The sequence below is a fragment of the Pezoporus occidentalis genome, unplaced genomic scaffold, assembly GCF_034315485.1.
Source record: "Pezoporus occidentalis ecotype Australia unplaced genomic scaffold, CSIRO_AGI_Poc_V1 ctg338, whole genome shotgun sequence".
Lineage (NCBI taxonomy): Eukaryota > Metazoa > Chordata > Aves > Psittaciformes > Psittacidae > Pezoporus > Pezoporus occidentalis.
In genome coordinates, this window is record NW_026915355.1 from 202,449 (window position 1) to 213,753 (window position 11,305).

Genomic DNA, 11,305 nt, shown 5'->3' on the forward strand with positions numbered 1-11,305 from the left:
CCCTCGGCGGCCCGGCCCCGCCAGGCCTCGCCCACCCACGGCGGGTGCAGCCAATCAGAGGCTGCCGTTTCCCCTCTTCTCTCCGCCCCGAGCCCTTCTAACCAATCTTGAACTCCCTCACGCTGCCAGCCCGTAGAGAAAGAGCTCGCTGTTTCGCCCCGCCCCCGAGCTCCCGTCAGCCAATGGAAAGCGAGGCTTTGCGAGAGACTTTTCACCAGATTGGGCCGCTGCCCAGTCGGGGGCGGTGCCACGGCGAGAGGCGTGGTCTGAGGAGGGTATATAAGGACCCGCTGGTTGTGCGGTGCCATTTTGTGTACGAGCGCCTGGGGAGCGGCCGGAGGGAGGCAGCGGAGGGATTCGGGGTTCGGACCAGAGCGGCCGGATGGTGAAATCCTCCCTGCAGCGGATACTCAACAGTCACTGCTTCGCTAGAGAGAAAGAGGGGAATAAAAGCACCATCATGCCCGCTGTGTTGAGCCTCAGTACCGGACAGAGCAGGTGAGGGGCCGGGGCCTCCCTCAGCCTACGCACCGCTGGGCGCTCGCCGCCTTCTCCTTCCCCCTCAGGGCCCACCCTCCTCCCGGTCCTGCAAGCGCCGGTCGCCTCCCCCGTGGCCGGGGGGAGGGGTGCTCCGTGGCGGCAGGGGGAGGGGCGGCCCTCGCCGCCTCAGTGCTGGGCGCTGCGGCCTGGTCCCTTCCCTCCTTCCTCCCCCTCACAAAAAGGAGGGAGGGAAGGGGGTAAAAAAAGGGCTTTTATAACGGCCAAGGCGGCACCCAGGGGCCGTGCGGCGGCACCCGCCACCGTGCTGGGTGACACGTCCTCCCCCCCCCGCCCCCGGGGGGTGCCTGCGGCTGCCTCCCTCCCTGTGCCACGTTAACTGCCCGCGGGAGAGCCTCCCTGGAGCTGTCACAGCCATGGGAGGAAGCCTTGGAACCAACTCGCTGCCCTCCGGGTAAGCGGCTCTCGAGCAAGCCAGCGGGCCCAAGGGAGCCTGCAGACAAAGCCGGGCCGGAGGCAGGGCCTGGAGGTGCCTTCTAACCCCTGAGGGGGGAAAAAGAACAACAATTAAGCAAAGATATCAAAGGATTTGGAGCTAGTATCCCATTATGTAATCGTAGATATTCTTGAAATCTAATCGAGGGTACTGAGCCTAAAGTAGAATATAAGAGCGTTAGGAAAGCTGCTAGTTTAAAACTCGACCAAAAGATTAAACAGTCCCGACAGATGCTGGGGTGGAAATACCTCAATCTGGGTGATGGACGTTTAGGATGTCAGTCTGCCTCGTATGAAGGGAGCTGGGATTAGAGCTTGTATGTGGACTGTGAAATGAGTTCTAGCATTAGTTTTAGAGAGCCGTTTTTATACTTCACTGCTTTTTACTGCTTATGTTTTCTCGAAGAGGTGTAGGTGCGCACAAGCATCACTCTCAAATGCATTGTTGATTGCAGAGTGTAGGCAGCCTTCATTATGCACCACCCTTCGGTGGGGGAAAGGGGAAACTGGCTCAAGGGTTGCCACTGCACGCTTCCGAGCTGGGTGCTTAAAGGTTTATTTGTAAGGTAATTGGGAATGTATGGCTCTGCAGTCATTGTGAGAGAAACCAAGTACCTAATGCTCATACTAAGAGGAAGTGTCTTTTGACCCTTTCAAAGAGCGTAAAATAATGGATTGAATGCTCCTTTAATAGTGTAATTTCATTTTTTTTAAATAAACCTTTGCAGTTGCTGTGTTGACTGATGTCTTCCCATGCATAATATTTCACCTATGTAGACATTCAGTGCCTTTCTTATGCAGATTATTCATCCCAAATCTGCAGCTCGTGAAAAAGAGGAAACTCCTGTGAACTGTGCAAAATGGTGGATTATTTGGTACATGTTTATTCTGATTTGCAAATGGCTGCTGGCACTCACAGACAGGATGATTGTGAAAATTTCCCTAAGGGCCTCGATTGCTGCATCTGCTGAGATGACGCAACTCAAGAGTGAGCCTGCAGGGTGAAGGATGGTGCAGAGGGAGGGGCCAGGCACCATGGCTCTTGCTACAGTAGCAGGCTTATTCATTTAAGCAGGCTTATGTGGATGGTGTGAAACTTAGCGTGCATACAAGAAACAGGCTTCATATCTTAAGAGGATAATGTTCTTAACCTGAAAGACTGAAGCGGTGTGAAATGGCTCTGAGGAATTCAGTAGAAAGGTTTGCAGGTTTGCCAAATGCTCAGGTATGGTCTCAAAGTGAAAAGTGGTGATTTCGCCTCGGAGCATGGTGAAAGCGTTTGAGGTAGTGACATCTGTGAGGCTGTTTCATGTAGCTTGCTGATCCTCAAGCTGAATATGCTGGTGCCAAGGTCTGAGGTGGTTAGGGACATACATCACAGGGAAAAATGACCCCTGGCTTGCTGGGGCAGTGTACTGGTGCCAACCCCAAGAACAAGGTGGGGGAGAAAATGGCATCTTGTGTATGTGACAGCAGAATGGTTCCTCTCTTGAATTCAGGTCACGCATCCTGCTGCCTTGGTATCGAGATAGATACCCTGCTCACTTCAAGCTGAGAGTATTTTCATCTCTAATTTAGTCTTTCCCTCAAAATACTGCAGTAGCAGCTTTCTGACCCTGTGGGTTTGGGTGCAAGGCAGCAGTGTTCCATCCCTGGTCTGGAGGCTCCTTTGTCTTACCACTTGTTTAGGTCACAGTGGGAGGAGTTCTCTTGCCCTAGGTTGGGTTTTATTTTCTATATCTTGCCATCTTATTACTGTTTAAAACATCTAATTCCTATAATCCCTTTGTCTAACACTCCCTTTCTGCACCTCTAACTGTGCTCCTTTTCTAGTTCCAGGGTTCCCTTCAATTGCTGTAGTAACCTGGGTCCGGGGCCTCGGTGGTGCTCCTGATGTCCCTCACCCACCCCTGAAGATCCCAGGTGGGCGAGGGAATAGTCAGAGGGATCACAATCTTTCAGCTAATTTATTTTATTCGGTGAGTATCAATAATAAGCAGCTTGCTCTGGTGAGTTTGAATGTGTTTCTTGCCTCAAGCCTATCGATGGGATTACCCCTTCTCCAAACTGAACTGGAAATAACCATGCACATCTCACTGCTGCAGGATAATCGGCTGAATGTAACAGAAGAACTAACATCTAATAACAGGACAAGAATTCTGAATGTCCAGTCAAGGCTTACAGATGCCAAACACATTAGTTGGAGAGCAGTGCTGAACAACAACAACCTCTACATTGAAATTCCCAGTGGTGCTCTGCCGGAAGGGAGCAAAGACAGGTGGGTTGGCTAAAATGCAGCTCTGGTTTGACTTGCCTCTGTCTCAAAGGTCTGTCAGTAGGGTGGAATAGCACTTCAGTGTCATTGGTTTGCCTTCATTGTTTGAAGTCTTAATTATGGTGCTTGATCATAGAAACATCAGATGGTTTGGGCTGGAAGGGACCTTAAAGCTCACCCAGTTCAAGCCCCTGCCACGAGCAGGGACCCCTTCCCCTAGAGCAGCTTGCTCCAAGCCCCTGTGTCAAACCTGGCCTTGAACACTGCCGGGGATGGGGCAGCCACAGCTTCTCTGGGCACCCTGTGCCAGCGCCTCAGCACCCTCCCAGGGAAGAGCTTCTGCCTAAGAGCTCATCTCAGTCTCCCCTCTGGCAGGTTCAGGCCATTCCCCTTGGCCTGCCCCTACAGGCCCTTGTCCCAAGCCTCTCTCCAGGTTTCCTGGAGCCCCTTTAGGCAGTGGGCACTGCTCAAAAGTTCTCTCTGGAGCCTCCTCTCCAGGCTGCCCCAGCCCAGCTCTCTCAGCCTGGTTCCAGAGCAGAGCTGCTCCAGCCCTCGCAGCATCCTCGTGGCCTCCTCTGGGCTTATTCCAACAGCTCCAAGTCCCTCTTGTGTTGTTGCTCCAGAGCTGGATGCAGAACTGCAGGGGGGGATTTCCCCAAAGCACAGTAGAGGGGGAGAATCTCTGCTGGTCTTGATGCTTTTGTGTAAGAGGCTGCAGCTTAAGTGATCCTGCTTTGAGGACCCCTGTTCTGTCAGAACCACCCAAAAGGTCTGTAATTTCAAGCCCTCGCAGGTACTGGGTGGCTCCATCTATCTCTTGAGAACACCAGCCTGTTTCTTAGCCTGTCACTGCAGTTCTGTTCAGCTGCCACAGTAAAGCATGCTACCTGTGTTACTGAAGATTTCCAAGTTAGGCCTGGGGCTTGGGGATTGCTTCCAAGTGCAAGTTTCCACCCCAGCCTCTTTTTCAGGCCTGTACATTCATGTGCAGATGTCAACAGGGTCTTACTGTCTCTAAAGGAAGTGCTTGCTTGTGTGTGCTGACCACGTTGTATTTGTCTTGCAGTTTTGCAGTTCTTCTGGAGTTTGCTGAAGAACAGCTTAGAGTTGATCATGTGTTCATTTGTTTCCACAAGAACAGAGATGATAGAGGTAGGTGATAACTCACGGCACTGTCTCCAATGATGGGAACGTTGTTTGAAGCTTGTTTTGGTGGACGCTTGAACTGTTGTACAGCATCAGTGGATAAAATGTTCTCTGCTTTTTTTTTCCTAGCTGCATTGCTCCGGACTTTCAGCTTTTTGGGCTTTGAGATTGTGAGACCAGGGCATCCCCTTGTCCCCAAGAGACCAGATGCTTGCTTCATGGCCTACACGCTTGAGAGAGACTCATCAGAAGAAGACTAGATTGCAATGTTTGCCTCTTAGAGCTTTCTTGTTGTCTATAAAGATGATTCTGTAGAAATTTTGTCAACATCTATTACAGTACATATATAACTCTATGAAATGTTGTGACCAACTGCTCTGGTGGTGAGATGTTGAAAATTTCAGACTCCACATCTTTCTCTGGATTTGTGCGCATGTTGTGGTTGTGCAAATAAATGCTCCCTCCAAATTAGCAGTATATTTCTTGAAGTTTAATATTGTGTTTGTGATACTGAAGTATTTGCTTTAATTCTAAATAAAAATTTATATTTTACTTTTTATTGCTGGTTTAAGCTGTTTTAGACTCACACGCTGAGGAGGTGGCTCTGGAACTGCCCCCGACATTAAAGTTGCAGGTATGGAAAGGTGTTGGTCATTCTTTGCTTGACTGGAGCTCATGGCTGTGATCTACCAGGGCTTGAAGGAGTTCAGCAATCCTCTAAAAGCCCTACTTAGAGTGCAATAATGGTCCATTTCGACTGGTAATTTGGGACACTGCATCTGTGCTCAGTCACTGTTTCTTTGCTGGATCACTGCCTGGGGAGCTCTCAAGGAAGGTGGTAGGTGCAAGGTCTTTTCTGGTGGCCTGCTATAGCAGAGCCAAGGCAGAAAGAGGTTCAGATGTGGGGTAGGCAGAACAGGCTTCTGTTTACCCCAAAGCATTATGCCACCTTCACCCCCTTTGGGTCATGGGTTGGCTAAAGTTACCTGCTGAGTGATTTGAAACCTCACTGAGAGAGGCCAGCATGAGGGTGTGGTAATCTCTATGGGGACAGCATGCATTCCTTAGTCCAAGCCAAGCTTCTGCCTAAGAGCTCATCTCAATCTCCCCTCTGGCAGGTTCAAGCCATTCCCCTTGGCCTGTCCCTACAGGCCCTTGGCCAAAGCCCCTCTCCAGGTTCCCTGCAGCCCCTTCAGGCACTGGAGCTGCTCTCAGGTCTCCCCTTCAGGAGCCTTCTCCAGGCTGCCCCAGCCCAGCTCTCTCAGCCTGGCTCCAGCACAGAGCTGCTCCAGCACTTGCAGCATCTCCGTGGCCCTCTCTGGCCTCCCTAGATGTCCCTCTTGTGCTGTTGCCCCAAGAGCTGGACTGCTCCAAGCTTCTGGCAAAAGGGGAGGGGGTCACCAGAAGCAGGGGTGCAGGGGATGCTCGGAGGTGCCCCTCTGCTGGGCTGGTTTCCTCTTTGTTTTCCAGGATCAGCTGCCCAAGGTGGCTTTGGCCGTGCCATGGGCTTTACTGCCATCTTGTAGCCATGCGAGATACTACAGGAGAGGCGGTGGGGACGGGGCTGGGGCTCACCCTGGAGAACCCCTCCAGCATGCTTTTGGTCCATAAAGCCCATACTGAAATTAGAGCAATGTTTCTGTGGCCCGGCTGTGCTCGGGTGGTGAGCCCTTCTGGGTCTGTGTGCCCAGGGAGCTTGTTTGGTCCCCCCTTAGAGGCTGCCCTGCTTTGGGTGCTGCTTTGGGAAGGAAAGTCCCCCCATGTCTTGAAGAGAGGTGCTGTGGTCTTGGCTGGGTCTTCAGCCCCAGGTGATGAGGCTGCTGCCTGCCCATGCACAGAGCCAGAGGCAGAAACCCATCTAATTATAGAGCAGGGAGCATCCTCTGTGGTTTCGCTTTAGGGGATGCACGTGTCACAGCTCTGTTTTACTGGGGTTTTTTTGGGGTTGTTTTGAGCTCAGGGACTCCTAGGAGGAATCCTCCTCAATTCAGCCGTGCTGCAGGCTCTGGTGACTGCTTTATGTGCTACTGCCCATGTCCATGGGCACGCTGGGGCTGCCCCAGCCGTAGCTGTGGGGAAGGCCAGGATGGTCCATCCTGCTGTGTGCACAGCCCGTGGAGGATGCTCTTGGATGGATTAATAATTACTTAATTAATAATAATTGTCATGACCCAAACAGGGCTTTGCGTGGTGCTTCACTGTGACAGTCACTCATCATCCACATGGCTTCAGGGACCAGGGTGTGGATCCCACATGGTGCTGCTTGTTTCATACCAAGCATCAGATGCCACGGACCTGCCTTGGTGCAGCCAGAGACCAACCCTGCAGCCTGGTCCCTGGTGCACCAGCCATAAACTGACACCATTGAGGCCATCCTGGCTGAGCACCACTGGGCAGGGAAGTTTGGCTTTGTGTTTCTCTGTGGATCCATTACTGGTGTGTGTAATGCTGTCAAAGAAGCACATAAAGGACCAGTATTTAAGAGGCTCAGCTCTGGGTTTTATTGAAGCTGTGTGGCTGCTGTATTTCCCCCTTTAAAATGTCATTTATATTTGTGACTGTGCCACAAATTGTTTCTAAAGAGAGCAGGTTATACAAGGTATTTATTGCATTTCCCCTTTGCTAACGGTGCATTCAGGTGAGCTGTAATGTGTGGCTTTGAAACAGTGAAAGCCACAGGAGAGGTCTGAGAGGTGTTTGTGTAAAGTCTGAGCCCCATAAACTCTACTTGGCAACTGGCACTTGATGCTGTGGCTTCTATCCTGTCATCTTCCCTGAGATGCTCTGATAAACTGGTCTCCATCAGACAAAAACTGGTTGAGGGTATAAAAACACATGTTACAGGAGCCACGGGTGGGAGTTTGGTCCCAGCTTCATCATTCTTGTGCTGGGGGGAAAGTGGGTTTGGGTTTGGCAACAGACTTTACCCAACCAGGACCAGCTTGGGTTCCTTGTGAGCTGGTGGATTTGGTCAGGTCCTCATGGGCTTTTGGCTTTGAGGAGACCTTTTGGGTGGGCTAAACTTCAGCTTGCCTTTAGGGAGCGTAGAGAGCCTGGGTCACTTGGTAGAGCGTGTGCTCGGTGACCTCCTTGAAGTACTGGCAGCAGAGCCACTCCTCAAGGCCAGGGCTCCCCACTGCCCCAGCCACGTTCTCCACAAACCTGAGGAGCAGCAGAGCCCTCTTCACCTCCACCCAGCTCCGGAGCAGGGCGAGGGTCTTCTTGGTCCTGGCAAAGAGCTCCTGTCGAGGCCCCCAGAGCAGGACCTGCAGGATGCTCCTTGCCTGCTCAACGGAGACCCTCTTGCAAGGATCTCTGTGGAGAAGCAGCATGGCCAGACGCTTGAGTCCCGTGGAGTAGATGGACAGGGAGGGGATTTCAGGAAGTCTCTTGCTTCTGAACCCCAAGGCGCTCTCCAGAGAGATGTCCACATGCAAGAGCTGATAGATCAGCACGCCTACATTCAGCTCATCTGCCGCCAGGGAGGGTGGTGCAGCAAGGCCCTCTGTCCAGTCCTGCTCTGGGCTAGTAGAACAAGGTCTTTGCTTATCTTTAACCTTGTAGAAGCTGCTGATGAGCAGCCTGGGAAGGGAAAGCCCTAGGGATGCCTTCTTGCCTTGCTGGCTCTGGGGAGGACACAGGCATCGCACCAGCAGCAGGTTCTCAAGGCAGAGATCCCCTTGCTCCACGTTCTGCACCCGGAGATGCTCCAGCCCCATGCACACCTGCAGGAGGAGGAGGCAAGCCAGGCGTTCGTAGTGCCCAGGGCAGGTCCTGTGCAAACCATGGGATCCCTTCACGAAGTCTGCCAGGGTCTGGTAGGGAACCTCAGGGGAGATAAGGACCTGCAGGACAGGATGGGTGGCAGGATGGGCTGGCTCCTCTCCGGGCAGGGACCGACTCTGCTCCCCAGGGCTTCCCGGGAGCACCAGCTCCCAAGGGAGGCAGTCGGTGAAGCGGCCAATCACGCGCTGGATGCTGCAGTGTACCCCAAGGGAGCTCTGCACCCCCAGGCTGGTGGAACCTGGCTTGGGGACCTGCAAGGAGAGACAAGGCACGGTCAGCTGCAAGGATGGAGCCATGGGGTGCCTCATCCACCACCTCAGCTCAGGGCCACCACCCTGCACCCTCCAAACCCACTGGCAGCCACCAGAATGGCTTTGAGGAAGAAATGGGATACAAGGTGGGGTGTAACCCCCAGGTGAGCTGCAAAGCTGCTTTAATGGGTCTTATCCTGCACTGCCTGAGGAGCCAGCTCTGCTCCATCCTTTCCTTTGTGTATGCTGGCCCCTCAAGACCATGAGCCAGGGCATTTCCCCCAGCGGACCATTTCCCTTGATGCGTTATTTGGGAGCTGTCACCCTCCCTGCCTGCGCTGGCAGCGCTGCCTCATCCAGCAAATGCAGAAGTAGGTGCAAAAAGGGGAAGCACCAGCGTGGAACAGGAAACACTCCGGGTTCACACTTGCCTGCAGCACCGCAGCCAGCCCCCCCCCACGCCACAGGAGCTGCTCCCTCTGCTCCACCCGGACCATTCTCCCTCAATCCCTGCTTACCTTGGCTGCACACACCACCTGCGTTTGCTCCATACTGAAGCCCACCGGGAAGTACCAGGCATCCCGGCTCTCGCAGCACGGCTCCCGCTCCAGGATGCTGAGCGCTGCCCAGCTCTTCCCTGCCAGCTCTGCCTGCAGCCGCTGCTGCCGCTCCTCGGGTCCCACCAGCTCCTCCTGGATGCGCGCTGAGAGCCGGGCCAGGGCGGCCTCCTGGCACCCCAACAGCAGCCTGCACACCCTGTCCGGGCTGTCCAGGAGCTGCAGGAGCTTCCCCAGCTCCCCGTCTGCCACCCCAAACGTCAGCTCCGCCGGGATGGGCGATGGGGATTTTTGCAGGCTGCTCCAGGCCACCGCTTCCCCCAGGCTTTGGGACTTGGTCAAGCGCTTCTTGTGTGCCCAGGAGGGTCTGTCCGGTGAGGGGGTGGAGCTGGGAGCCCCCTCCTCACGCTGTAGATGGGGCTGTGGGATGCTGCTGCCCCATGTTGTGGAGTCACCCCGATTGTGCTGGGATTGTCCAGGCTCTGGGAGGGATTCCGCTCGCTGGAGCTGCTTTTTGGGCAGTGGGGGAGGCAGGGGGGTCCCATCGGGATGAGGGGGGGGTCTCCCAGCTCCTTCCCCTCGGCAGGCCTTGCGTGGGGTGAGGTCAGCCCGCAGCTCTCCTGGGGAGGGAGGAACGGACACAGTGGGTCTGAGACCTTCCCAGGAAGGGAGAAAGTGGGAGATGGTGTGGGATGGGAGTATAGACACGTTGTTATCTGCCCCACTGCACGTTTCCAGCCCCAACGCGATGCCCAGCGCCAGCCAGAGGGGTGATGGCTGGGTACTACTGGAGAAGGATGTGGACAGCAGTGGGGTTCATCCCCACCACCCCAGCTGGGACGTTTGGGGGCAGGAAGTGGGGTCGCGGCATCACTCACCCACGTTGCTGTAGATGAGGGCTGAGTTGGGGGGCCGGGGTGGGTGGCTCCTCGGGGTGTCTGGCATGGGGTTACCCAGGTCCAGGCTGCTGCTGCGGGCACGCATGCTGCCCTGTGCCTGCATGGTGGCCCTGCATAGAGCCTGGAGTCAGCAATGACCCCCCCCCGGGGGGGGGATCTGGCTCCTTCCTGTGCCGGGTCAGGGGAAGAATAAAGAGAAAAGGGGAAGCCGTGGCCTGGGGAGCCCTGGCTGCGTGGTCTGGGGGCAAAAGGCAGCGAATTTGGTGGCCCAGGGACTCCAGGTCCTGCATTGGAATGTCCTGGGGGTGCTCTGGAGGGTTGGGGGCTGCCTGGGAGGGGGCTTCCCATGCTGGTTCAGAGCCATGTGTGTCTGTACACACAGGTTTGTGTCTGCCCTGCGGACCCTGTTGGGTGGCCACGAGGAGGACACGATGGTGGGAGAGGTGTGTGGGGCAGGATGGGGACCTGTGTGTGGGGCAGGAAAAGCAGGAGCCCGTGGGGAGGAGCGCAGGGGGAAGGAGCCGCCCGCAGCCGCGCTGGGGTTTCGCTTCCCTGCTCCTATGCCCAGTGCAAACCTGCAGCCCTGACCCTGCCGCCACCACCAGCGGCACCGGAACCACAGTGGGTTTCTTTACGAGCTCCCGAACAGGCTTTGTCCCTGTTTGACCCAGCTCAGTCCCCGTTACCCACTGGGGGAGTGAGGCTCTCAGCCTGCCTCTGGCACTGCGCAAAGCACCGGGCTGAAGCAGCCCTGCCGGCTCCTGCGGGAAGCTCCGATCCGGCCCCGTTTGCGGAGCAGTTTTGTTACCTCTGAGTTTTCCCCGGCAGCGGCGGGGGCCTGCGGGGCTCCAGCTCCATCTCCCGGCTCCGCAGCGGCTCCCGCTCCTCATCCCGGGCTCCCCCAGTGCCGGCCATGGCACCCCCGGGAATCTCCTTGCTCCGCTCGCTGCAGCCCCGCTCGCGGGATGATGATGCTCTTTCAAAACCTGCATCTCGTAAGGGTAAAGGAAGCCGGAGGCTTGGCCTTTGGTGCAACCTCCTGCAATGAGTTTGTGTCCCCCCCCCCCAGGCTGCTCACTCTCACTGTGCCCTTCTCCAGGGCTGCTTTCCACATGGTGCCTGCATCGAAGCGAGGATTTCACAGTAACCCCCCCCAAACAACGTAGTTAATTCCCAGCTCTCCAGGTTGTGAGGGACTGGCGAGGTGGGATTTGTCTGTTTTCTTCAGTGGTTTTGCTGGGGTTTCCTGCAGCCGTTGCACAAGAGGAGCACGGTTGTTAGAAACCACTTTTGTTTCCATCCCAAGGCCTTACAGGTGCTGAGGGAGCACAAAGTGACCTAAGTCAGGGGCTGAGCTCCCCCCGTCTGTGTCTGTATCCCCTCTAGGATAAAGTCACT

General features: G+C 55.2%; 2 protein-coding genes across 3 annotated transcripts; one reads left to right on the forward strand and one right to left on the reverse strand.

Annotated features, from left to right (window-relative positions):
* Positions 1-291: 291 nt before the first annotated feature.
* On the forward strand, positions 292-4,973 carry OAZ1 (ornithine decarboxylase antizyme 1). Its single transcript, XM_062629430.1, is given in 6 exon segments — positions 292-498; positions 2,827-2,884; positions 2,886-2,972; positions 3,099-3,271; positions 4,335-4,420; positions 4,544-4,973. Coding segments are annotated over 6 exon segments (651 nt in total). The 5' UTR covers positions 292-382; the 3' UTR covers positions 4,675-4,973.
* Positions 4,974-6,891: 1,918 nt separating this feature from the next.
* Positions 6,892-10,960, reverse strand: PEAK3 (PEAK family member 3). Of its 2 annotated transcripts, XM_062629432.1 has the most exons (5): positions 10,716-10,960; positions 9,887-10,017; positions 8,970-9,628; positions 8,140-8,451; positions 6,892-8,040 (listed from the first exon to the last, which is right to left on the reverse strand). In XM_062629432.1, the coding sequence occupies exons 1-5, from the start codon at positions 10,820-10,822 to the stop codon at positions 7,450-7,452; spliced, it is 1,800 nt and encodes a 599-aa protein (XP_062485416.1). In that variant the 5' UTR covers positions 10,823-10,960; the 3' UTR covers positions 6,892-7,449. The 2 variants fall into 2 exon arrangements, with proteins under 2 accessions (XP_062485416.1, XP_062485415.1); XM_062629431.1 differs by having other exon boundaries at positions 6,892-8,451.
* Positions 10,961-11,305: the final 345 nt, after the last annotated feature.